The sequence below is a fragment of the Corvus moneduloides genome, chromosome 1, assembly GCF_009650955.1.
Source record: "Corvus moneduloides isolate bCorMon1 chromosome 1, bCorMon1.pri, whole genome shotgun sequence".
In the NCBI taxonomy this organism is placed as follows: Eukaryota; Metazoa; Chordata; class Aves; order Passeriformes; family Corvidae; genus Corvus; species Corvus moneduloides.
Window position 1 is genome coordinate 133,587,081 of NC_045476.1, and position 27,909 is coordinate 133,614,989.

Here is a 27,909-nt window from a genome sequence, read left to right on the forward strand (position 1 = left end):
CAGAAGACCCTTTTAGAAATGTCAAAAAACCACTTGGGAGCTGTTGAAAAAATAAGAAAATATTCTTTCAGTTGAAACTGAATTCTGCATGCTAAGAACACAAATTGTCTTGTCCTACCCTTTAAAAGGGTAGGATGAAAATTGTATTGCTGGTTTAACCTTTCTTTTTTTGACACGCTAAGTTTTAAGTTTTCAAACACTCCAGTTAATCTAAGTAGTCAGTGAAATATTTGATTCTGCTCCTAGAACTTTGGTGTTTTTTGTTTTCTTGCACGGAAGGTGGGTATCTGGAGATATTTATGGGAGCCTGGATAGCGTTGAATGTAAGATATACCACTGTAAATAGGAAGTGCAGGCATGAAAATGACAGTAACAATAACTATATTCATTGCAAGGATTAGACTAACTTTACATCAAGTTATACTGATCTGGCTTACAGAGAATGTTCTTCATCTGGGAACTTTCAGGTCTGACGGGAAAACTGGGTATGACAGTAGAGACTGCCCATCCTCAGTCAACGGAGGAAGTGCAAAAAGCAGTGAAGGAATTTCACCTGTGCAGTTATCCAAGTTCTGCCATGAATGTGGAACAAAGTATCCAGTGGAATGGGCGAAATTCTGCTGTGAGTGTGGAATTCGAAGAATGGTTGTGTGAACACATTCTTAAAAGCAGAAAGAAAACAAGAAATTGGAACATCTGCTAGGTACTGTTGCATGGAAAGCTTGAGCACTCCGTCCAGGTAGACTTCATGCTGCAAACATTGAAACACCATTTTGTAATTTTCTGAGTGCAATCTTCTGGTTACACAGTTATTTATAAACAAATATATATATTGTACATAAAAATAGCAGCTACCTAAAACTGTGCCATTCAAGGAAATACTCTTTACTCTTTGTTGAAAATATTTAAAAGTAAGGTAAAAATATGTTAAGTAACCTAGGTAGCAGAAGTGGTTCAATGTTTGGTTTTTTTTTTTGTAAATCCTACTAGACAAAGGATTTTTTAAATCACTTATGTAGGGTAATACTCACCTAGAGGGAACTAGCCATGAACAACTTGGGCTTCAAAAGTTTCTCTGTGGAGGCATTTCCTGCATCTGTGACAGTAATTTAGATGCTGTTTTCTAAGTGAAAACACCATGAGCAACTGCTTATAAATTCCTGGATAAAAGTGTAAAAGGTCTGGATCTTTAAACTCTTTAACATTAATATGCTAATTGGACTTTCCAGTTGCTTCCTAGGATTTTTTTAAAGAATCAAAGTGGAAAGACTACCTGAGAATTCTCTTTGCATGTAAGAAGAAAGGCAAGATTTTCTTTTTGTGGCTTTCCATGTTTTGTTTTTCAGTAAGAACATGTTCATATTTTTATCTATTTATAATGAAAAATATGGTATTCACTTTATTATGATTCATTTTGTTAAGTTCCTTTTGTTTTGAAATACTTGTCTTCCTCCTCCTGTGCTCCACCATGACTAGCATATCTAAAGGTGTTGTGCTTTGTCTTTGTCCTATTTCCAAAGGTCCTGCTCTTTTTTTTTTTTTGTCTCTTCCCTCATTTCCTGAAAGTCGAAGTCTATGCTTATACTACCTAAATGTTGAATTCTTATTTTGAAAACAGCCTTCTTGATGTATCCAATACCAAAAAAAAAAATTAGTTCTATAAAAATGAATGCTATTAGAGCAGTAGGTCTTGATGTAAGTAGTGACTCTTTTTTTATTCTTACTCCTGTGAAAATAGCACAACTTACACATATGAATGCATAGGGGAGTAACTGTGCTTCACAGGTTTATGTGTCAATACCTGACGTGGTGGGGTTTTTTTTTTTGCAGTTTTGTGTACTCTTGATTTCAGAACAACAACCTCTTCAAGTTAGTAATAGACTTCACATTTATCCATTGGGAAGAAGGGAGAGACTTGAAGTTGTTGGTTTTTTTACTAAATACACAGGATACTAAAACCATTCACAAGCCAAATCACTTAACTTGTATCTTGATGTAGTAATTTATTTTGTGAAGTTTTGCTTTGAAGTACTTGCACCATCTTCATTATGCGTGACAAAACAATCTGAAACAACTGTGCCTTCCCCACAGTAAATACATTTTTTGTCAGAAACTGGTACTTTCAGCTCACAAACACCGTTAGTTTCAATTCATTTAATTTCTTTGTAACTTATACAAAATATAATGTAGTGTTCCATTATAGTATTATGGTCATTGCTTGCATTCTCAAAAATTGTGATTATCAATGGGGCAATTTTGGAAGAAAGCGTGATTGAAGAAAAGCATCTTCAAAGCAGATACCAGTCTAAGAGAATGAGAGATTTAAGAGACTTGATGTAGTCATGTTGCAGGCCACAAGGTACTGATGTTTTAAAATTAGTTCAATGCATGTCTTGCACTTTTTATACAATTTTTTTTTAATTATCCTTCATTCAGTGTGGTCTTATTGGTGTAAGCTGGCTATTGAGCATGATAGAATGGATGACTGGTTATGATAGAACTGGCAAATCCTAGCCAATTTATTTTCTAGGTAGTTTAGATTCTAGGATCCATATTATGGCACATTTGTATCTGTACTTGGAAAAACTGGAATTCTGTGTTCTTTCCATAGATAAGCGTGCTTTGGAAAAATTGCCCTGGATTTGGGCCATGGAGGTCTGTAGACAGAACTATTGCGAGCTGAGAGTCCATCAGCAAAGATACCAGTCCAGAATAGGTTTGATTAGGTAGTGAATCTACTCTGACCTGATGAATTTTTAGTTGTTTCTGCTGGAAAATGCATTTTACCATTTATTAAAAATGCTTTCTACAAAGGGAGTGTTTAGTATGGTACTAAATACCTTTCAGATTTTCCAGGATTATTGTAACTGTAGGAAAAAAAATATTGACTGTTTCTCCTTTGAACTGTAGGTGGCAGATTCCTAGTTTCAAATCAATCCTCATACAATTACTGTATTTTCTGCTTTGTGAGCTGTTCGTGAGACTCTTTGCTTTCAATGCAGAATATATTTAGTAAATTACTTGAGTAGCACATCATTTGCTTCATTTACACTTCTGTGATTTATCATGGGGATTAGATAGGGAATTAACCTGAACGGAAACAAAGGTTTTAAAACCGATCTTTTAATTTGGCCTTACAAAGAAGGTCTGTGAAACATAATTGACTGTTGATAGTAACATTGGATAATGTGTATGTGTTGTAATCTACAGTAAATATAAGCAGACGTCGAAATTCTTCTTGACTGTGTAGTTTGTTGCTGTATGGTAAGACTTATGGGAGGCCCAATATGTTCTGTGTTATCTCAGCTGGTTTTCTTACTGAATGACATAGGTTTCTGAAGTCTGTGATGTTGCAGACCCTGACCTGTATTACTCAAGTTATCAGCACAGATCATTGTAATTCCATCTCAATGGATGTTTATACAAAAAAGCAGCTTGGTTTTCATAATGTCCCTGCAGAACTGAATGTGGGAAACAAATTTGTTATATTTAAAGAAAAAAAGTTTAGGGAGTTGGACTGAATTTTCAATCTTTAGTGTATTACATGTGTCAGGAAGTTCCCAGATTTAATTTATTGGTAATCAGCATCCAGACCGTCTTGCCCTAGTCTTCCCCACACCTTTATGCCTTGGTTTTCATGAGAGGAAAAAACATGGACTATGCGCTGTCTGTTGATAGTGAAATTTAGTGATGCAATCGTTGTGATGATTCCTATACCAATGTCTAACCCTATGACAGAGTTTCTTTTACTGTCTGCCATTTTATCTTCCTAATGTTCTTACTAAGGTTCTTCCATTTATTAAAGAAAGGGGGGGGTGGGGGTGGGGAGGAAAGTCAAAGGTAAAATTTCATTTAAAGAAACAAGGAAGAGGCTGGTTTTGATGTTTGGCCTGAGAGAGTTTGCATTCCCATTCTACTTCTGTGATTCTATCTTATACAAAGGACCTCTCTGTGCCAGGAAGTAGTGCAGGATCATTGGAACTATGCTGATAGAAGTGCAATGGAGTTATGAAAAATACTAGCTTCAACAGTAAAAACAGCATAGCATATAGCTTAATCTCTATATGATGTACCTTACAGAGGTTTATATTTATGCATGATGCCCACACCCTAGGTAGTTTCAGAAGTGGAATCTCTAAATATGCAGCAATTAAAATATGTGTTATATGGATAATTAATCTTATACACCACTTCAGGGAGGTGCTTCACCCCCATTTCAGGTTGTAACTATGAAACAAACATATAGGCAGAATTTTTCAAATTTGCCAAAGAGACTCGAAGAGCCCTTGAACTCCCTGGAGGGAGTGGGGAAGCTCCACCTGAGAGTTCCCTGGCCAGGAGGGCAGCAGGCAGGGGGAGCTCTCCATGGTGCTCTGGCGCTGAGCCTCTCCCGCGGTGCTGGGGCAGCAGCTGCTCCAGTGCAGCCACGCGTCCTGCGCCTTCACAGGATGGGAGCTCCAAACTTTATTGTAACACCTAAACTGGTCTTTATCCAGCATGGAAGTTCTCTGTCATCTGAAAGCGACTAGCTCCTAATTCACCATCACAGCTGAGAGTTAGTGCCTGAAATGCAGGGAGCGTTTCCATGATGCCTGCTCACCGAGTCAGTGGAAGGAGGTATGACTGCAGTACTTTAAATGCTAATAAACAAGGTGTGTGCACACTGATGCAGACTATGTAATTAGTCTGCATATAAAATTAAATTGTATTGTCTATGTATTACAAAGGTCACAAGTGCTAGTTTCCATCACATAGACTTTGTATATCTGCAAAGAACAAGCCTGTTATGAGTGTTTTTAATCTTGGCTGAAAAATTTGTGGTTAGTAAGAGCACTTTTTTCAATTTTACTTCTATCCAGTTTGGCTAAGCTATAAATAGTTGTATGGGTTGTATGAGAAGGTAGAATTTTCATCTTTGGTAAAATTTGTTTTAGTGACTCTGGTGAAAATAGTTTTATTGCCTTTCAAGTACAGCTTACTCCAACTTGTGATTGTTTTGTTGCTGGTTGGTTTGGTTGGTGTTTTTCCAACTCGCTAAGTAAGGTTTGAGTGACCTAATTGTGTTGTTGGAAGAAGTGTTAGGTAAAAGACTCCATTAGCTGGATTCAGTAGTTACTTGGTTGATATTTTTGTTCCAGTATTCACAGTATAAGAGATTACTCTTGCATACTAGTTTGTTTTTTGTTTTGTTTTGGGTTTGGTTTTTTGGTGTTATGTCATTCCAGAATAATACACATTTCTGGAGGATCCTATTTAGTCCCATTCCACTTCATCTTGCCAGAAAACAGTTTCTTTGTATTTTCTCTTAATTAGTGATTGTTCTTTACAAAAATGAGTAGTAGGGAAATTAAATTTCCCCAATTTGAACATTGGAGTCAGCAAATGAAATACTCAGTTTAATATAGCTGAATATTGAACCCACATTCTGAGTAGAAGTGCATGTTTTACCATAGTTCTTTATTTCTGTTTGGCTTTCTGGCAGAACTATGAATGGATTTGGGTAGGATCTGTGAAGTGCTGAGCACACTGCAACTGTTACAAAACCGACTGTATATGATCTTTCTAGCTCTTGGTGTTCATCCTTCACATGACATTTAATATGTTTCTCTTCATAAGTTTATTTATTGATGTTCCATGTTTTTAAATGGCGTGTTCATTCATGTGTTGGAGGTGATTAATTCTTTCATCATTGCATTTATTATGTTTGCCTTGCCCCTCAGTATGTGGAATATTTGTTTGTGACCATCCAGTGGGGGTTTTTTTGCCAGAATTCCTGGGTTTGTTTGCATCTTATTTCATATATCATGTTTATTTTAAAGTGTCAGTTCTGTTTTAATTAATAAATGTAAATCACCACCTAATGCTAATTTGCCACTTGTTAACAATAAAGCAAATATGTCAATAAAACTTCTTGTGATGTGCAAATTTTTGTAGTCAAATGTGAAATTATCTTAAATAACATAGCATACAGGTAGGTAATATAATTTCAACCTTAAGAATATTGTGATGTCTGATCTCAGGTACACAAAAAATAGGGTTTTTAAATTGAGTGAGATGAGATTTGGATTCCTAAGTCACCTTGAAAAACATACCAGATATTTAAATCAGTGTGATCTGCTTATATAAACTTAACTCTGTGTCTCCTCTATTTCTCCAGTTATACTGTGAATTTAGTTTATGTAGAGCTCATCACTGTGATATCTGTAGTATTTCTTTTTCTTAATAATAAAACTATAAGCGATAGTAAACTTAAGCTTGATCTGGATTTGTTCTCCTTCATGACATTTGAACACTATTTTGTTGATTAAATTATTAAGAAAAAAAAAGCAGAAGTTTGTATTTTTCTTCAGAAGTTCACATATGTGAGCAGAAGTTACAATAAGGGTTTGGATTGCTAAATATGGATGAATAGAAATCAATTCCTCTTTTCATTCCTTTTTTTAGGGGAAACTTCCTTCTACTGACCTCTTGAGTTTACTTTGAGAGATAGGGATTTGAAGGGTAGACTGTTCAGTGGAAAAGGAATTGACAGGATGGATGCAGCCAGAAAGTTGTGGTCAGTGTCTCTGTGTCCAGGTGGAGGCTGGTAACGAGTGCTGTCCCTCAGGACTCTTGTTTTGGGACTGGTGCTCTTTTAATATCTTCATCTATGACACAGTGAGACCAAGTGCACCCTGAGCAAGCTTGCAGATGACATAAACCTGAGCAGTGCAGTTGATACACCAGAAGGACTGGATGCCATCCAAAGGGACTGGACTACCATGTCTTCTCAAGTATGATGGATAGTGACTTAGACACTTCCTCTGCCAGTTCCCTCAGAACCCACAGATGTATCGCATCAGGTCCTATGGACTTGTTCCTTAGATGGTCTCAAACTTGAACTTCTTGCAACAGCAAGAGGTTGTGTTGTGTTTGTGCTAAAATTCTTTTAATTTAAATACCTACTTTTTTATCCTTGACACCTTCCCAAAAAATTCCATGTACTTCTAAATCATGGTTTTGACCTATTCATATTATTTCTTTTCTATGGCCAAATAAATACATAAATGCATAAGTGAAAGTGGCAGGGAGGTTGGCATGATGGTGGTAATACCATGCATGGTTTTCATCCCTTTGCCAATTCCTGAAAAGCACTTTAGTGCCACATTTGTAAGCTCAGGACACAAGAGGAAGTTCTCAAATGCAAGGAACAAACCAAAGAGCACCAGTCACTGCATTTAGCAGTTAGTGTTTGCATGTAAGCAGTGACTCAAGAAATTCGGCAACAAGAATTGGGCAGGATATTTAATAAGAAGTAGTCAGAAAAAATCCACTATTTCATAATCGCTATGTAAATTTCTGCTCTGGATCAACCCTTGGTCTTTCCCCAGGGTAGTCCTGGAATTGCTTTATTTCTCTCAAGACTTACGTTGTGAACTGCGGCTTAATTTAAACTGACTGACCTTTGAATTTTGTAGCAGCAATAATGCATCTGTGTATTTTTGCTTTAATTCACATTGCCCTTTCCTTGCCAAGTGGTTATTAGGAAATAAGTGTTGGCTTTTAACTGTTCCTGAATTTCCAAAAAATATCAGAACACCTTTTTTTCAGTCTCACAGACCAACTGAATCTGCAGTCTCCTGGGTCACATTTCAGAAGAAGGGTTTGTAACTGTGATTGCATTCTCTTATCTGCAGTATAATCCTGGGAAATGTTTCCTTTCCCTGTTCCATAAAAGATTTATGGGTTGGGGTTGGTTTCAGTTTTTTAAAGTGTTAGGAGTTAAAGTTGCAATCTCTTACATGAAGAGCTAAAGAGCATATGTGAAAATCACAATCACAGTTTTACAAAGTTACCAATCCTGCCTCATTGTCACCATAAATAGATAGGGGATTGGAGAAGATGTATTCCAGGAAAGCATGGCATGCTTGCTTTGCTCTTAACCTCTTCCCTCACAGTTTCAGTACAGCCGTCTTGTTCCAGTCAAATACATAAGGCTAGTGCTGTTTACAGTCAACTGAGCAAACAGTTCTTTGAAGCACATCCTACTGCTTTTTCAGGTGATTGTTCTGAACACCGAAATTTGTACAGAGTAGTTTTACAGAAAAATTCTTTAAGCACAGATAAAACAATTTATATTAGTTTACTTTCAACCAGGAAACAACAGGCTGGCTTAACTAAAGCTTTCCTGAGGTATTTAGTCCAAGGTAGATGGCTGGTATGGAAATGTTTACCTAAACTGGGCAGGTTACAAGCAGCTAGGAAATAGGTATTTTAAAACAGGAAGTCCCCAGCTTTGCTTCAAATGACTGACTATCTCTGAAAAAAAAAAATAAAAAGGGAGTAATGGCAGTCAAAAAGTGAACAGCCCAATTCCATAGAAGACAAATATTTTATTACCAAAAGAGTTATATCAAAGTAAGAAACTGCAAAAGAGTTATAAACAACTATAAAAATACTTATATTTATTCAAAATTAAATATGAGTACTTTATTAGTTAAATGCCAATATATTATTCTCTGACAATATTCACACATTTTAAGTCATGTTTGTCTAACATCTTAAAACATGTTATATAAAATAATTGTATATGAGAAATCATAGTCCAAAGCTGAGGAATTCTAGCTCCTCCTGCAGCTACCTGTGGGTTGACCAAATGTATGAGGATAGTGCTGTTTCCAGTCAACTGAACAAATTTACATTCAGGCATGTCCTTTTTCTTCTTCCACGGGCCTCACTGTCTTGCCTCTGCTTCAGCCAGCAGAAGCATGCTGCATGTCTTAAAAGTCAGTACCCTTCCTAAGTTTTTTAAAAAGCTAAATTTCTCCCTGTTTTTCCAAACCCAAATCAGTTTGCAGACCCATCAGACCCATACCAAAAACATTTGTGTCAGGAGAACATACTCAAGATAAGCTGCTGCTTTGGTAAATTGTTACTTTTGGTCCTTGATACCTTTTTCATAGCTATAAAGAAACCAGCTACTTTTTTATACTGTTTTCTTCACCTGCAGCTTCCAAGATGTTTTTATAAATTGCAGTAGACATGTAAGTGGTTGCTTTCATATGACAGTATTATAAAGTTACTTGAGAAGTCAGAAAATTCAAAGTAGTTTCCAGAGCCCAAAGGTTGGACACAGATTTCTGCAGAGTTCTTTGTTTCAAATGCTGGTCTCTATTTCCACTTCTTGGAGTTCAGCAGCTTGGTTCAGCCATTTCTGTTATCTCCAGGAACAAGGCAGTGGCCTTCCATCAGAATTCTGGCATAAAGTGTTCATATAAGCGAGCAAGTTTACTTGAAGAATGCATATAAAATGCAAAGATACCAAGTAATGCCACTTTGAAAGAAAAGAGCAGGATTCACCTGGAATCACCTGGAAATTATTTTTTCAAATTTATTCCAGCAGGATCGAAGGCTAGATATATTTTCTTTCAGTTCACAAACTTCTTGGTTACATTTCTTTTTGGACTGTTTACCTGTCTCTGTATCTTCTGTATTAAATACACGCGGGCAAACCTGAAACAGAATAGATTGTATTGTTATCTGAGAACTGCTTATTCTATTCCTATAGCCATCTTTCAAAGCAAACCAGTTGCATTACATCTGAATACTGGAGAGACCCTGCCCACGGGACTGTGAGAACGTGGCTTTAACACACAGCAAATAAGGACACTTGAAACCCAGTGTGTCCAACTGAGAACATATACATCCTCTATCATAGTTTAAAATTTATCATCTGTTGTCTGAAGGACTGAGAAAATAAAGCCAATTAAACTGTGAGCCAAACTTTGACTGTATGTGTTGAGACTAGTGGAAAAAGACAGACCAGTTCCAGGGGCTGGTGCTGTGCCCTAGTGTTCAGGATCTCAGCCAGACAAAACTATTGTGGTTCTTGTTCATATTCAATGACTGCTCATAATTCTTTGCTAAATTACTTTTATTGATCTTTAAATAAAAACAGGAATCCATGAGGTTAGGCAGGAGTTGCAAGGATGATGCTGACTTCTATAACTTGACTGGGATGCCTTTTAATGTAACGCAAATATTGGATTCACCAGAGGTGACAAAGCAAAATATAGACACACCAATATTACTTTGAAGATCTGGTCCCAGATTATAAGTCTCTCCACTTCAAGGAGAAAAAGAATGAGTTAAATGAAGCCTTCAATGCATCTGTTTAAGCATTATATTCTTTGGTGCCTATGTGGAGACTTTTTGATGTTGTTTAATATTTTTGTGTTCCAATAGGTAACACTGAGCCACACTTAACACTCTTCCTTTGCTACAGTAGTCTGTAGATCACTGTGCTACATTTGAGTGGCACATCAAAAAGAATATTCTGCCAATGACTAAAAATCCAAATATTATCATACTTAATTGTTCTTGTTGAATTTGAGATACTGTGGTTAAAATCAAGACCAGAGAAATTACAGAAAAGAGAGAAACTCACCCTAACTGTTGAAACAAATCAAATTAAACATTGCTCTTAGGGTTAGTGAAAAGTAACAGCTACGATTTTATACTCTGGAGAAGTTTAAACGCCTTCTTTGCACAAGTCTGGTCTTTGTCTCTCACGAGAATTAACTCAGATATTTCACCAGATAAGAAATCTTCACCATAGACTTACAGATGATTGTCTTAGTCTTTGTACTGGGCTTAATGTCTACTACAAGACAAATGCTATACAGAGCAAAATTCCTCTGGCATGGAGGAGCATGTGCACAATAGTTTTATCTTTCAGATAGTCTGTGTTGAAGGCCTCTAGAAAATAAGTCAAATAGTTAAACTGTAGAACGAGTACAACTCACCTTTTCTTTTTTAGGTCTTTCACATTTGCACTGTAGAACCTGTAATGTCCCACACGAGACAAATGCTGCTTTCCATCTAAAGGCTTTGCTGATTCTCGTCTTATTAAAGAATCTGAGCATGTTGCATGCCATGCTCTGTAGTGATTCTATTTCCTGTCAAGAGAGCAAGGAAAATACGTCTTGAGAAGTTTGTGCACCATTAATTCTTTGCAATGTTGGTTTGTCTTTAAAAGAACCCCAGACCCTCCATCTATTACTATTGGTTTCTCTTGCTTTCACAGTGCAAATCTTTTTCAATAAAACACATAACTAATCTAACTTACCTGCCATCTCTTCAAGATATTTAAAGCAGCAATTTTTAGTAGTAATAATATTAGCATAAGGATGTTAGGGAGAAATCACAGCCGTAATGAAATCAATTGGTGCAGTTAGGAAAACAAATTATTTTTGCAGCCAGTCCTTTTATCAAGTTATTATAAAATCTTTAGCAACAGCTGACAATTGTGCTTTCTGGCATTTGGGATCTGCCCAAACTACTATTTGAAAGCTTTCAGATCTGAAGTGAAAAGCTTAGCTAATACAATTTTCTATAGAGAAATAAAAACAGAGGTTGAGAAATTTTCATGTTTACTTCTATTGCAAAAAATAAAGTGTTGTGCCTGTTTTGCATTAAAAATATAGAAGAATCTTCTATATTATTTTCTTCTTCTAAGAAAAAAACACCCACATTTCTTGGATATGGAATTGCTTAATATTTAAATGTTTAAAATATCAATTTACTTAACACGTCATATGATTCCAGATTCAACAAACAAACCATCCTGAACATTGTGATTTGACTTTCAAAAGTAAATACTACTATATCACACTATTTTATTCAGGGACTGGACTGTACAAAGAACTCATTTGAGTTTGTATTCTCTAAACTCTGAAAAGTTAAATTTTACCTCAGTATCATTGCAGAAAAACTCTTTGATATTTTCTTTTTTTTTATTCTTGCAGCACCTGTCACGATTCTCTGCAGACATATTTACCTGTAAAATATCATACATGTTTAGACATAGAAGTACTGTGCCAGTGCTTGGTCACACTCACAATGAAAAGCTCTTTCCTGATATCCAGAGGGAGCCTCCTGTGTGTGAGTGTGCCCACTGCCCCTGTCCTGTCACTGGGCACTGTTGGTAAGAGCCTGGCTCTGTACCCTTTGCCCCCTCACTTCAGATATTTCTACACATTGATGAAATCCCTCTGAGTCTTCTCCAGGCTGAACAGTCCCAGCTCTTTCAGCCTTTCCTCATTAGAGAGATGCTCCAGTCCCTTCAGCGTCTTCATGGCCCCTTGCTGGAGTCTCTCCAGTAGCTCCATATTCCTCTCATATTGGGGAGCCCAGAACTGGACACAAATCTGTTCAATTTAAATCTTCATATTCTACTGAATTGCTTTGTTCTTTGGAAATTTTGGAGCATAGAGCAATGTTTAAATCTTACATTTGAACTGTAACATTGAATACACTGAATACAGTGTTTGTCAATGTTAGTCTCCATAAATACATGTCTCAGCTCTAAACAGATGGTAGCACTCACTTGGCATATGTAATAACATATGATGGCCTAAGCATCATCACATGGTGTTTTGCCTGATCGTAGTATTTTATCAATAGTTTATTCTCTCTTGTTTTTTCTTCCACTTTCACACCTGTGATCAAGATGACAATGGAAGCCAACTCAACAGAACCTTTGTCGTCTTCTTCAGCCTGTATCCAGATAATCCAGTTAAGCCAAAGGGCTTTAAAAAAGTTAGCTCACTACAGTATTGTTTCAGATCTCTTCACTTAGGCATGTGCATGAACACATTAGACAGTTAATTCTTAAAGTTTTTATGCAGAAATTGCCTGTGTTTCAGAAGTTCATTCAAGATAAATAGAACTTTGTCCAGAAAGGGTTTTCAAAACCAGAGTTTGAGGAATCAAATACTCACTGACAAAGAAAAAAAATACAAAACAACAAAACCAAATTTAAAAACCCAACCACCAATATCTGGATGCTAATGCACATCTTTTCTTTCACCAGAACAGAATGAAATGTTGCTGTAGTCACACAGCACCAAAATTTATAATTATATATACATATATTCACCCTAGAAACTGTATATCTGTTGCTTCATTTGCTTACTGCTACGGGATTTCCCCATCATCACTAGTTTTCTCAGATCACCTTTAGTATTATGTACAGTAACCATGTCTGAAGGCAGTTTATTGGCTGTGACTAAACCAACCTAAGGGAAATCCTGACCTCAGAAAAGGCATTAGTGAAAATTAAATTACTTTACAGAGATCTAGTATATAACTCACTAGCCTGCTCTGTAGCAAACCCATAGCTGATCCAACCATCAGGCTGAGGGACTGAAAGCTATTGACTCTGCAATTGCAGGAAAGTGCCTAGTGGGCAGTTTCTATCACTCACACAGAATCCATAATATTTGTTGTTAACTTATAGTGACAATACACTGATTTTACATAGAAGACAAATTTCTCTTAAATGGGGAAAAGTAAAGACAAAAAAATGAAGAAACTTGCACAGGAGTTGCTTGTGTATGTCTTCGAGGAAGTAAAAGCTTCAGAGCTCAGTACATTCCCATTAGTTTTCACAAACATTAATTCATGAAGGTTTTATTTATGTATTTATTTTGATAACTCTTCTAGTTTTCATACAGTCTTCTAAAAAAACCTCTGTGTCTTAAAAAATCTCTATAATACTTATTGCAACTAAAAAAAGAAAAAAATACTTCCAAAATATATCTGGAATAATGGCATTCCTCCATTCCAATCCTTGATGGCAACCTGGGGCACCGACTGCATCAAGCTCTATGCTACAACAAGATAGTGGCAAAGCATTGCCCCATCCACGCTGGGACAGTCCCCCAGCCTCCCTGACCCTGCATCTTGAGCAGGGCTGGGGTGCGCCTCGTGGCTCTCCACCACAGGAAGGCAGCAGGATCTGCCTACCGGAGGGTGTTATTCCTTCGTATCATTCTCTCTTATAGGTCAGCTATCTTCTAACTGCTCACCAAGAGGGTTTATTTTTGTTCTCTAGGGAATACTTATCTTTGTCAGAAATAAGACAGCAAACTAAAGGGAATACTTATCTATTCTAATATGGCCATTAATATTCTCCCCAAATGTGATGCCTCATTCAGGATAAAGTAATTTATCTGCAGAGAAGTACATTTCTCTCATAATCTCAACAAACATAACGTGATCGAAATGTTAAAAGATCTTTCCCTGACCCTAAAGGTATTTTGTTTCCAGATGAGGGTTGATGTGTCTTGGTACAGAAAGGTTGAAAACCACTGCCATAATGCTTCATACGTGTGAAGAAATGCAATGACTCCTGATTTTGCCCTTGGAAAAGCACTGTATATTATTTGTATTTAATGCAAATAGATCTTGATTTAAGACTGCAACAGAATGGTGAATTCTCATTTAGTGACAACCTGTCAGAAAATCTCATTTTTGTGGGAATGCCTCTACTAATACAACTGTGGTAAGTGTTCTCCCATGGTAGTGTTCTTGACAGATGATTTTAATTGCTAGTAATTCATGAGGAAGAGTTGGAAGGTAAATTTTGGGCATGGATTAGTAAACTAATGAAACTTATTTGCAAAGCTGCAATAAATGTGGCTGATAAAGCCATAATGGAGGAGATTTACACGAGAATGTTAAGTTCTTCTGCCATCTAGAAAAGATAATTTTTGTTGGCTAAACAAGGTATGTTAATAGGTACAAAGAAACCTATTAAGATACGAAGAAACTTTTACTGTCATATGAATTTTGTGCCTCTGTGCATTTGTATTCAATGGACAACATAAAACTTCACTCAAGAAGTCTCTAATTAGTAGAACAAATTACAGGTTGTGTAATGCTCTCTTCTCTTGATAAAAATATACTAACAGAAATAGTCATGAAACTACTTTAGAAAATAGTACTTTTTAATGAAATACATGATTTATGGCCTGTGGTGCACATGAGAGGTATGCTTGGAAAACTGTTTGGGGGGTTAGTTCTGCCTCGAGCAAAGACAGATCCATCCGTGGTGTTGTCTTTGCTCAGGGACCAGGTTGCATCTGGTGGGTGATGCAAAAGGATGGAGAGACCCGATGCGTACCTCAAGGGGACCTTGTTTTAGGGTGAACTACCCATGGCTCTGTACTTGTATCAGTATCAGCATGTATATATGTATATAATTTGGGTGATGCATGTATTTATATGGTTAAAAGGGTTAAGTTTCATGTAACATGTTAGTATGGGAAAAATTCGGAGTGGATAATGTTGGGTTTTAGGAGCTCTCCTGGTTTGGTTTTTTTTTTTTCCTGTTAAAAGAATTTTCCCATACGTAGGGGGACAAATGGCTGGGTAGTTAAGAAAAACAAAAGAGCTGGCTACTCCTTTGTCTACACCTGGGTGTGTGGGCAGTTGGTCTCCAGCATTTGGACAGAGAGGGAAGCTGCTTTCTTTGGCTGCTTTTCCTTCTGCTGGAGAAGCCCCGGGATCCCAAAGCCCTCCTTCCCCACCCCACTGGGAGCTGGGATGTGGCCGCCCTGCCCCGCCGCTGCTTCGAGCCTTCGACCTGCCTGCCCAGACCTCCGGGGGGTTCCCGATTTGGATACACCTCATCTGCCACCTGGGATTTGTGCTTGTCCCTGCCGTTCCAGCCTGCTGTTCCTGAGGGTCCGGCCGGACACCGGGATCGGCTGCCCAGGGGTTTGTGAAGCCTTTGTTCCATCCCTTCCCGGGATCCCAGGGCACCGGTGCCGCGTGCTCCCCGAGCTCGCTCCGGAGCGCCCCCTGCAGCCGCGGGGGAACCATCGCACCTGCCCTGCTCACCGGGAGCCGCCAGCGCCCCTGCCGGCTGCGAGCGGAACTGCACCCGAGGGGAAAGGGCCCGACAGCCGAGAAGGCTGGCACTGGGTTTGTGACTGTTTGCTGTTACTGCCGTAGTTATTGTTGTTTGTTTGACTGGTTATACACATATATAATAGTAAAGAACTGTTATTCCTATTTTCCACATCATTGCCTAAAAGCCCCTTGATTTCAAAATTATAATAACTCGGAGGGAAGGGGGTTGCATCTGCTATTCCAAGGGAGGCTTCTGCGTTCCTTAGCAGGCACCTGTCTTTCAAACCAAGACATGGCCAAATGGTACATGATGCACAGGCACAAAAAACTGTATCATAGTATTTGTACATGCCAATAGGCAGTACCTACAGATTTCAGAGATTTTAAAGAGACTGAATTGCTCCACCCCCTCAAATAAAACCACCATTCCATCATAGCGTGAGATTTTACATTGGTCTTTTATCATGTTTTAACATTAGAGCTTTTATTATTAATTGTTAGCATCTAAAAATAATCAACATTTTTTTGGAAACCCAAGAGCTATTACCTACCAGCTCATTGATGTCGTGACTTAGTATATTCTCGTACTTCACACGGATTTCAGTTGTTTTATTTCCCATTGCACAACTAGATGAATTCACTGGAGACAGAACAAGGAGCAGTGGCAGAACTGGTAAGGTAGATCTGAAAAAGGCTGGATTACAAGAAGAACAGTTAGGCACATATTAATGTCACAGTGTGTGTGCTGTATTAACAAATACATTCTGTAATCTGTGAAAGAGTTTAAAAGGGATCTTTGTACAACCAAATGACTTGTGCCTTGCTTGAGGGAAGGATTCAGCTCCAGATTAAGACACTCTTTGAGTGTCTAAACTCCCTCACACCCAAAGATGATTTAGCCAGCGTGGATAAGAGCCTACAACTATTGAGTTGGCCAGATACTTGGTGACTGCTTGGGCTGAATTCATCTCCAGGCTTCACTGCAAGCATTGACTTTTATTGGACCATAACCACATCGGACATATGTAGAGGAGTGTTTTAATCATGTATGTTTAGACATTCAAGTGTCTTAATCGGCAGACGAATCTCACCTTGATTGTCGATTGTCCTTTTTTCCTTTGATAACTTCTACAAATCCCCATGAACACAGCTTTACAACAAAGGTGTATTTAAGCACATTTTCAGGCTGACCAAATGTACAAATCCATACTACTGGCTGTAAAATGAGATAAAGCAGCAACACAACCTTCTCTGCCACTACCCCTCACTTTGTTTCTCCCTTTAATGGACCATCTTGCTTTGCTCAGACCCCTGGTGTTCTGTCCTTGTATGACATCCAGGAAAATATGAGTTCTGTGAGGATGGGCAGAGAGAAAAGACCGAAACATCGAAAAAGCCTGAAGGGACTGATAGGAGGCTGCAGGTGATTCACCTGGCACTGGGAATGAGGGAGACTAAGCACGTAATAATACATTCTTAGGAAGCTCATAATTGGACTCTGGCCTATTGCTAGTCTGGCTAGGATGATGCTTAAATGGAAGGTTTTGAAAAAAACCCCAAAGCTAGAAATTTATGTTGCAGGACTAGCAAAGACCCCAGCAGGATTCTGGAGGAGTATGCACTGTTTCTACCCATCTCCACTACTGAGTAAGAACAACAACTGCATACAGAGTAGCTGTGGGATAGCAGCCAGGAAAGGAAGAAGGGATGTCCTGGCCCCAGCTGCTACTTTCCTTGCTCTCTGGTGAGGGTGGGCTGTTGGGTACAGCCAGTTCAGCACTCAAGAGACAGGCACCTCTGGACTTGGGCATCACTAGTAAATCACAGCCTCAGAGAGAAATTTTGAGCAATTAAGAAGAAAGCAATAAAATTTGACCATAACTTTTACTGACCCACCCACTTTTGTGATGCAAAAACTGTGGTCACACCACATGCTCACTGCCATTAAAAGAAGCACAGTCCATTTACAGCCCATTCCAGCCAAATCCCACCACACGCAGCAGAATGAATCTTCAAAGAAGAATGCATACTTTTCCTGACTAGTGGATCTTAAATGGGTCCTACATGCAATAAATTTAAAAACTCTGTAAGGTGACTCTATTATGATCTTCAAGCTCCCAGTGGACACATCTGACTTCCACAGAGCATTATCTTTGTAAATCCCTACACTAACAATATCTCTGTTGAATGATTTATCAGTTTGAAGGACTAAGATTTAATATTTTAAAAGACGTTTACAAAAAACATTCAAGAACTCAATTATAGGGCAACATTTTTCCCAATCTCTCATTGCACCTGTCGATTCCAGTGCGAAAGATAAACTGTGATGCTTGTTTGCAAATAGGGTGATACAAACAACTTGGATATGCTGCTTCACAAACATGCTTCAAGGGACAAAAACAGCAATCCTCTAAATTAAAGCAACCTTACTGACTCCATCACTTTAAACTTGGTTGTCTGGCAACAAGTGGGGATAAGAGGTGAAACACGCAAAGCCACTTTTATTTTGTCATTTTTACTTTCTCTGTCCCATACAGATTGCAAATCTTTTTTAAATGAGGAAATTACAGAGTAAAAGCAGGTCACGAGTTGCACACTCAGGAAGTCCCTTGAGCCACTGCAGGATGGTGATCAAATCTTTCTAGACATTCCTAAATAAGTCCTCTAGAAAAAACATTAGACAAGTGTCATAAAAAATTCTAGGAGATGTAGACTGAAAATTGAAAGGGATTTTCTTAAAGTTAGGTAACTTCCAAAGAATGGGAGTCTATGGCACTCCATATGACTAGCAATTCAAAAGAAGGAGAGCGTGTATTACTGGTAATAGCACATCTTTCCAATGAACTCCCAGAAACTCCTAAGTCATATCTGGAAAGCCCCAAAAATTCTCCTAGAAAAGACAGGAAGAGCTAGTATTCCAGTATTTCCAAATACTTTAAAAAAACCTCTTGGCTTTTTAATGTTAAAATCCCCTCCTATGCGTACAGCCCGAGGCGCGTCCTCGGCCGCACCCAGCGGGATCCTTGCAGCAGCCCCGGTGCCCCACAACCCACCCCAATCTCGGCGGGCGGCTCCCTCTGTCCCCGGCCCCGCTCCGCAGCCCGCAGTTCCCGCGGGGAGCGGGTCATTGCCAGTTCTTCTCCCTCTGCCCCGCTGGACCCGTGCGGAGGGGCGGGAGGGCGAGCGCTCCTGCCCGGAGGCGAGGCACCCCCGGCACTGCGCGGCACCAGCTCCGGGCGCACCCGCGGGAAGGCAGGTGCCCACGGGAGGCAGATGCCCGCGGGAAGGCAGGTGCCCACGGGAGGCAGATGCCCACGGGAGGCAGATGCCCGCGGGAAGGCAGGTGCCCACGGGAGGCAGATGCCCGCGGGAAGGCAGGTGCCGGCGGTGGGCGCAGCGCGGACCGGCGCGGAGCAATGCTTCCCGCAGCTCCCCCGCCCCGCTCTGTCCCGCTGCCTCTGCCACTCCCGAGCTGCCCTTCCCGGCAGCAGGCGTGATGGGAACCGGTCTCTTTTACTTTCATTCCACGGGGGAAAGGGAAAAGAAAAGCAAAACTGGGAATTTCCCCGGCCGTCACCAGGGGTTTAAAAGGCACCGGGCAGCCCCGCGCCGGCAGAGCAGGCGAGACGGCGGGGCCGACGGCTGGGAGCCAGCGGACCAGGTGAGGAGCCAGCCGGGGGTGCGGAGCAGCGCGGCGGAGCCCAGTGCAGCCCGGGGGCAGGCGAAGCGGGGCGCCTTCTGCAGAGCGGTGCGGTGCGGGGCGCGCTCCTTACCATGGAACATGGTCCGTGGGGAGGCTGTCGGGGAGCTGCGCCGACGGGTCCGCGGTCATGGTGGCGGCGCCGCCTCGCCCATGACGCCCGCAGCCCGCGGAGCGCCGCGCAGGGGCCGAGACGGGCCGCGGCGGCCGGGCCGGGCTCAGCAGCCCCCCGCCGCCCGCCCGCCCGGGGGGGCCGCGGCGCTGTCCGAGGCGGCGGCGGGACGGCCGGGCTTTGCCTTTCCCATGGGGCTCCGCCGGCCGCGGCTACTTTCACTTTCTGCTCCGCCGCGGCGGTGCTGCCCGCGGGCCGGCGGCGGGCGCGGGCGGCTGCGCGGCCCCCGGGGCAGGCGGCATCCCCGCTCCTCCGCGGCGGGGTCGGCGAGCACCTCGGGGCGGGCGGAGCGGCAGTGGCGGGGCCGGGCCGTGCCGGCGGGGGTTACATAGAGCCCCGGCTACACGCCCAGTGCCATGTGTGCGGCCGGCGAGGGAATGATGGATCTTGGCACTACTCGTGGAAAGAGCCGCTCATCCGCGGGGAGGATATCCTTAAAAAAAAAAAAAAAAAAAAAAATCACTCCGTGATGTGCAGTCGCTTTTTCGGAGGAGAGCGGCTTGCTTTGAAAGCTGATGGGCTGCCCTTGGATGGGTTTGTGGGAGGAGGGACTGCCAAGAGGGCTCTGTCTCTGGTCAAGGGTTACCCCAGGCTGTTGGCATGGGCTCAGAAGCGCAAGGTGAATGGTTTCAACAGAGTGCGTCGTCTACACCCCTCCTCCACCCCACCCCTTCCCCCTCAAAGTTCATCTTGTGGAATCTGAGAGGATTAAGAAAGGATGGTGAATGGCTCAGGAAGGTGTTTTAGCGTGGAAGACACGCTAAAACCCAAACTGTAAGAGGCAAACGTGTAGCAAGATGTGTTTTTCTAGGTAAATTCAGAATGCAAAAATTGTCATGTGCAGTTGAAAAGGCTTGGAATAAAACAGGATATGAAATCTCTTAGTAGCGTCCCCTTCACATCTCCTGCCCAGAATACTTTCTGAGTTTTGAGTTCTATATCACTTTTCCTGCTCTACATGAGCACAGAGAGCTGATTCCAGAACCCCTCTTTCTTCTCACGAGAGTGCTTTTCTAAGGAAAGAAAGATACTGAGGTGTGACTATTAGGGAGCAAATATGTGGAATGCTCAGGATAATTTCCTCCCATTCTCTTGAACTGAAGTTGTGCTGCTTCTGTCCCGTGTAAGGAGGTTCTTAGTCCTCTTCATTGTCTGTGAATTACACTCTGCTTTAGATTGGCTATACATTTCCCATATCTTTTTCTTTGGAAAAGAATTTAGTCAATTCTTCTTCAAAAGTATTCTGCCAAGATTCCAGAGGGAGGTGGTTTTCCAACCCTTTACTTTGAGCTGCTTGACTTTACTAATGACTGCCCATCACTATGATGGCAAAGAATAGGGATCAATATCAACACAGTTCCACACAAGGAGCACCTGTCCTTGCTTGTTCCTTTAATGAATGCCAGGCTGGATGTGATGGATTGTTCAGTTCTTGAATTTGAACAAGGAATTTGCCTCATTAATGGCTAAATTATCTAGTTCTTATTGTGTCTTAAGTTGGGGTTTTTTTGCTTGTTTTCATTTATTTTTTTTTCTTTTCTGTCTTATGTCAAATACTGCCTGAAAACATCTCTGTGCATTCCAATTTGCTGGCATGTGCAACTCAGAGAATGCTACAGGGCTCTTCTTTTGGGGGGAGATTAGTGCCTGGTGTAATGCAAGCAAATTTGTGATGGTTTCTAGGGTCTGGTACTTATAGACTTGCACTTTCAATAGTTAAATATTTTGAAAAAGCTGCACCATGAAGCTCCAGTCACACAAAATCATATCACCAAGATCAACTTTACTTCTAGGCAAGTAGTTCTTCCAATCTCTTATGATAGTACATGTGCGTTCAGAAAATGAGATAGTTTATGCAGATTGTCAGGGTGCAAAATATAAAGGAAAAGCTTCTTTAGCTGCTTTGTTTGTGTTAGTTTTCTGGCTGAAACATCAGGAAGACTGATAATTGCTTCATTTTAATTTTTTCTTTAAATAATGTAATTGATGGAAGAAGTCAGCATAGTGGCTTAACACTAACGGAAACATGACTGAGAGGTGATGCTGGAGTCTTTAACAGAAGTTTTGCTATTTTCTTCAGTAGTGGAAGGATTTTAACTTCTTTCATTTTTTCTTTTTTTCTTTTTTCTTTTTTTCTTTTTTCTTTTTTTTCTTTTTTTCTTTTTTTCGGTTTTTCTTTTTTTTTTTTTTAAGATGAAATGCCTGTTAAATGTATGGGAAACTTTCTCTTCAGTCAAAGTGAAATAGATGGTGTGATCTGTACTTTGCCCCATATCATGTGTTTAGATCCCAGTCAATCCCTCCTTTGTGACCTAACCCTGGACCGTGGCATAAACTTGTGATAAAGATGTTGTTTGATGTATTTGTATGTAGAGCATGCTTAAATATTCAAACTTTTTCTGTAACTTTTATGTGCTTTGAAAAACATTTTGAATCGCTATATGCATTTTATTTTCAAAGTTTTAATTTAGCAATGTTGTGGGGCTTTTTTCTGAAAAGATTGCCTGCAGAAAGATCAAATTCAAATGTTCAGAGAATACTGTATTTTTTAAAGGAAAAACAAACACCAACCAGTTGAAAAATTAAAAGAAGGAATTTAAGACCAATTATGAGAATATCATCTTAACAACCCATTTTAATCAAGGAATCATGGAAGGAGTCCTGCACATATAAAAGTTTATCCCAGCTGAGACTTACCTCGTTTAAATGACTGGTATCAGTTTTCCTGTTTCTTGAGACACGGTTGGTGCTGAGCTGTAGTGGAGGCCTCCCCTCTGGAGTGGAATTCAACTGCAGCTTGACAGGGGCTGTGGGTAAAACCTTTGGGGGGAGAATAAAACTGAAATGTTTCTGTAGAATGCCCGAGACACTAGGTGTCCCACTTCACTTTCATACCTTGGCAGTTTATAGAGCCGACTATTTTAATAGGAGACATATTAGCTTTATTATGTAGATAATTTGACTAAGTAAGATTCCAAATAAGCAATCTCTGGAAAGATGTAGTCCAATGCAGGGCATTGCTGCAAATGTGTGCAGTTTTCTCTTTCACACTATTTTTGAAAATAGCTTTTTAAACCATAAAGGAGGGTACTGCAAATTGCATATCTAACAACTGAAAGGCACCAGTAATTTTAGCTGTTCATATATGAACGTATTTCATGTTCAGTAGTTTTCCTGAGGACAGTTTCTCTAAACAAGTTTAAATTTAGAGATCCAGTTGTCTCCTGACATGGTCAAATTTATTCTTAGAAAAGCAGGCATTACATATTAACCTCCACCAGAATACTAATACTGCTATGTGAGAGCTACATGATTGCAAAGCACATAATTTCTTGTTAAGATTCAGTTCTCCAAAGACTAAGTACTTCTGGGACTGTTGCTGTCTTTATCCAGCTGTTGCTTGTCAGCTTGAAAAGCTCTTTTGATCATGACTTTAGATTTGACTTTAGGCTGCTTGCAAACTTACAGTACCATTAGTGAATTATTGTATTATTGAATAACATTAGTTAAAAAGTTACACATTTTTTCTGTCATTTTGGAATGAAATGTATGTGCTCCAGTTGTCACAAACTGGTGGAACTCAGGAAAGTCTGACCACTGTTATTATGTTCTTATTTTTAAGAATAAATATCTCTGACAATTTTTTCTCAACTAACTAGGGGGGATGGGAAGAAGAAGAGGCATATTCCCCCCTACTCCTTCCTCCAAATTAATCCGAACCCACAAGAGGATCCCTACTTAACTGGGATTCAGGGTTCTGTTTATTGTGCACCCAAAACTCTCATTGGTACTCAGGTCTGGGAAGTTCTAATCTGCTGTATTTAGGCAAGATCAAGGGACCTAATTTTATCATTGCACTAGAACACCCTTTTTTTTTTGTAATTATTGTTGCTACTTTTTGTGTACAAATCATTTGTCCTGTCACTGAGGTGAGCACTGAAAAAAACTACATAAACTGACTGATAAACTGTTTTTAATGCAGAATTATATCTTACGTTAATTCAGATGTAATGTATGAATCTCTTTTCCTTTGGTGAGAATTAAAGAAAAAAAGAACAAAAATATTTCTGGAAAACTATTAAGATAAGTTTTGTGGAAGTGTGGGAAGCTCACACGAATGTTTTGTTATCAAGCTGTGAAACAGAAGTGGTAATTACTTTCTCTTCCTGTCGTGCTGTGCAGGAAGATGCCAATAAAGATTTTAGCAAGAGCAGTATGCCAAACGTAGGTATTTTGAGAAACCATCACTAGGAAGGGGAAGTTCCCCAGGAGCAGCACTACCAGTATTGAGAAGATGGTGGCAATGAGGCTCCTCATCCCTGGCTGCCGGGCCACTGCCCCAGAGCCCGCTGCATGAATCCGGCTTTGCCCCGGCTTCCATCAGGCACGAGAATTGTTCCTGGTCTGTGTTTGCTGGGGCCTGGGTGTGCCCGAAACCCAGCTGGGACTGTGCCCCTGGGTCACATCATCTGCTTGTGTCAGCTTGGGAGCGATGAGAGGCTTCAGCAGGACAGTTCTCCTCACTGCATGGAGGTTTTGAGATGGTTCTTGTTTGTTTTCGTGCTTCAGACGTGGCTGAATGTGGGAGAAATGAATATTTCAACCAGGACAAATTATGAAAATCTTGTTCCTGCTTTAGTGAGGCACAGAAGAAAGAAGGATTTGGGTGTTGGTTTCTCTCAATGCATATTCTTTTACTTTTCCTACTTTAACAAGTGTGTTTTTAGGGAGATGGGGAGGTCTGGTAACAGCAATAATCATTGCAGACATTAATCCATATTGAAATTATGAAAATTTCATTGCGTTTCAGGGTTGTGGAATTTCATTTGGGTTTGGTGTTGTTCTTTCAAGAGTTTCTTTTCCAAAATTATAGTAAAATATTTGGTATTATTTGAGTGAACCTCTGTGTCTTAGTGGTCTTTCTTTTTACAATGTTACTTATACAAGTACAAAAAAGCATTTTTTGCACTTTATAGTTTTCTCATCTCCTCTCCTTCATTGCCCATTATTTGTTTTGAGAAAATGTGGTTACTGAGTTGATTTCAGGCAAACTGTCACTGAAATAGTACTCAATTTCTTCCATTTTCCTTTCTTTTCCTTTTTTTTCCTTTTAATATGCTTTTGTTTTATTTTTTTTTGAAGAGAACTGGAAGTCTTCCTCCTGGTTTTAAAGGCAGCCAGAAAATCAGCCTGAGAAGTGACAGCAACTTAATTGGAGCCCTTGTGCCAGGGAGTAAAATTAAATCTCTACAATTTTTTTAGAACCAGAGGACTACCTGAGGAATGAGTTTCGGGTCTTAAATCTTGGAAATATAATGCAGGATGCTAAAGGTTATTTTATCCTTGCTTTGAATTAATAAATGTCTGTTCTGATGAAGGGTTTAGATTTGTTCCTAAATTAATTAAAAGACACTTTTTCTCCATCTGAAAGAGGTGTGGGGGATTTTGTTACATTTTTCTCCAGTTTTCCTTGCAAAATCCCTTTTCTGATTAAATGTTTGTTTTAGAAAAAGATATTCTGTGTCCCTCATACATAACATAAAGCTGACTCCTTTCTCACAGTGTGAAAACTTACTTAAATGTGATGAATTCTGTGAACTTCAGGGTTTTTTTATTTTGCTAATCATTCCTTTCCAGCCTTGCTATGGTTTTACTTGATCACCTTTGACTTGATTTGTTTAGTCCAGAAACATGTTTAAATCCACCCACTTAAAAAACCTTATGAGATGTACTCTTTACTATCAAGAAGCTGCATTTATTGCATGTTGGTAAATTATCCTGAAGAGGAAGCCTGTTCTTAAAACTGATTTAATTTTAAAAAAATCAAGACAAATGGTTTAAAATAGAGAACTCTTACTGTAAATGCAGATTTTGTGGGCCTAATCCTGCAAGCCTATGCCTGCTTAGCCCCAGTTTAACATACCTATCTTGCATGCTTATTTGTAAGCAAAAGATTAATTTGCAGATTTGAAACTTGAATGAAAATAAAGCATTTCCCCTTTGAAGATTTGAGTTATTTCTGACATTTATTTTGCTGCTGTCTGGAGTTGCCCTAAAGTAATTCCAAACACATCTATATCTTTGAAGATTACAAATTATGTTGTAATAGTAGTGTAAACCATTACAAATGCACCTTTCTTCCTTATTTGCAGTGAGTGTGTGATCTGTGCATGGTTAGAGTGGGAGGGGGTGGTTAAGGAAGAAGAAAAATTACAATTAAAATATGATGCAGTTTGCCCAATAAGCATCACTTGGAAATCAAAAGTCGTGCACGCTGAGACTTGAATTTCTTTTTTTAACAATGTACACTTATATATTACATGAAGATCTAGCCACAGTATTTTGCAAGAGCAGTTAGTTGCTTTATTGTATCCATTTTAAAGGGCTGAATTTGAAACAGTGAGTGGATATGTGTGTGCTTGTTCTGAGGTGTTTGAGCCTTTTATTGCCTTTGGTTTATTTTCTCTCCCTCAGCAGAGATAACATCAGCTCTAAAAAAATGACCTGAAATTATTCTAACCTACAGAAAATAGATCAAATTATGATGTGAGCTATAAAATGAAAGGGAAGAAATGAGTGCCAGTAGTAACTCTTTTGTTATTGTTTTAAATCACGTTCAAAAATTGTCCCCAAAATATTCAAGTGACACTTTTCAGAATGATGATGAAGAGCCAAAGCTAAACACGACTGTTGAGACTCTCCTTGCCTTGCATCCACAATTACTGCTGTCTAATTAATCAGTCTTTAATAGGCTGTTGTGATTTCAGAAACATATTCTAGAACGTCCCACCTTGCATCAAAGGTTTGGGTCTCTTTCAAGGTATTAAAAAGCCAAGTAATTATGAAGAAACAACAGCAATAGGAGATGCAGCTAATAAAGGCTTGTACAGTACTAGTAAAGGTTTCCTGACTCAGGAGTTTTAACTCCTTCCTCTCTAGAGGTATTAAAGAAATATACTACACATCTCTTACTTTTTATCCCTGGTTTATTTGTTGGAATTCTGGGCCATACAGTTTTGGAAGTGAAAATAACTGGCCAGTAATTTGCAAGTCATTTCACAGGCAGAGTTCCGTTTTGCCACGTGTTTTATTTGATGTGTTTTTATATGGGCACTAAGAAGCTGTGGCATTTTCTCTGTGTGTCACATCCAGCATTATCTGTTATCTTTCCTGACCCAGATGATACAATTTAGTGCCTTTTGTCTGTGTATGGCTAAGACTAGGGCAAGGCTGTGAGCAAGGCAGCTGAAGATGTGTTCAGGTAAGACTGTGTGACCAGGACATTTAAGGAGGTGGACAGGGGTTTCGGCAGGGGGACGTGGGTCTCTTTGGGAATGCTGGTCCACTAGTGGCAAATCAGGAGAGCTTTGTAAGGGGTAGAACTGCCCCATCTTCCACAGAGGCAGAGCCTTGCAGATATTATGGCATCATATACACTGTCTTCAGCTGCTTCTGAAGAATACCTTAGAAAGAGATCCCTGTAGCACAGTGTTGGCATATTTGTGTTATGATCCCTCAAGGGACTTCTGGTACGGCAAATGCACCCTTACTTGGGGTATTCCTGGGAAAAATACCAGTCTCAAATCCGTGCGACATTCTTCTTGCACTTATCCTGCCCCAATTCAGTATTCCTTGTGCCCCACTCTGTTTATAAGGGTCTTTTTGAATGCAAATATTACCCATTGGTGGTCATAACACAGCTTGTGAACCCAGACAAAAGGCTTCTGCAGTGCCAATTGGTGAATATGCTAGCACCTTTGCTTCCATGGGTTTGGACTGAGGCATTAAGGAGATGTAAGGACAGCTTCCTCTAGCTGCAGATCCTGGGGCACAAGCTGAAATTGCCATCCCCTCCATTTCCCTGGCATGTAAATTTCTCCTCACTGGGAATCAGAGCTCACTGTTACTGTTTAGCAAGCAGAAGAATGGGAACTTCCTTGGTTTGTGTGCTTTTAGGAAAAGAGTTCCTATGTGAGTCTAGGAGACAGATGCAAAGAAAGTACTAAATTTTCTGACCCTTGTAAAAGAACAAAACAAATCTCTACTGTTGTATAAATCAAGACACCTTGGCCTGTTAGCATTTGGAGATAGTAAATAGAGAATGGACCCAGAAGAACTTGCCCTCAGGGTCTCAGTATGGAGGCAGCAAGGCCAGGTCAGCAGGGCATTGACCAACCTCCTCTAGCGGAAGGTGTCCCTGCCCACAGCAGGGGGGTTGGAACAATATGATCTTTAAGGTCTCTTCCAACCCAAACTATTGTATGAACTCCCTTGGTCCCACAGCAGCCAGTGACCATGAACCCCCCCGCTCCTGCCTCCTCACCATAGCTGAGTAAAATAGCAGAAACAAACCGGTGCT

The 27,909-nt window shown here is 40.0% G+C and overlaps 2 protein-coding genes across 3 annotated transcripts in view; one reads left to right on the forward strand and one right to left on the reverse strand.

Annotated features, from left to right (window-relative positions):
* ZC2HC1A (zinc finger C2HC-type containing 1A) overlaps window positions 1-5,925 on the forward strand; it is a 35,976-nt gene extending 30,051 nt beyond the window's left edge. For both annotated transcript variants that reach the window (XM_032128039.1, XM_032128029.1), the window contains one exon: window positions 468-5,925. In XM_032128039.1, coding sequence (XP_031983930.1) covers window positions 468-654 — 187 coding nt within the window. In that variant the 3' untranslated portion in view covers window positions 655-5,925. The remainder of the gene's footprint in view (window positions 1-467) is intronic.
* Window positions 5,926-8,357: 2,432 nt separating this feature from the next.
* IL7 (interleukin 7) lies at window positions 8,358-19,579 on the reverse strand. The gene is made up of 5 exons (XM_032128054.1): window positions 19,452-19,579; window positions 16,230-16,372; window positions 11,732-11,818; window positions 10,785-10,937; window positions 8,358-9,492 (listed from the first exon to the last, which is right to left on the reverse strand). The coding sequence occupies exons 1-5, from the start codon at window positions 19,459-19,461 to the stop codon at window positions 9,346-9,348; spliced, it is 540 nt and encodes a 179-aa protein (XP_031983945.1). The 5' UTR covers window positions 19,462-19,579; the 3' UTR covers window positions 8,358-9,345.
* Window positions 19,580-27,909: the final 8,330 nt, after the last annotated feature.

What these genes read in the sequence shown, in the direction of transcription:
- IL7 (XM_032128054.1), bottom strand. An exon ending in GTCACGACATCAATGAGCTG is followed by an intron (nt 11,819 to 16,229) that starts GTAGGTAATAGC and finishes GATATTTTACAG; the next exon opens with GTAAATATGTCTGCAGAGAA. An exon ending in AAAGACCTAAAAAAGAAAAG is followed by an intron (nt 9,493 to 10,784) that starts GTGAGTTGTACT and finishes ATTCTGTTTCAG; the next exon opens with GTTTGCCCGCGTGTATTTAA.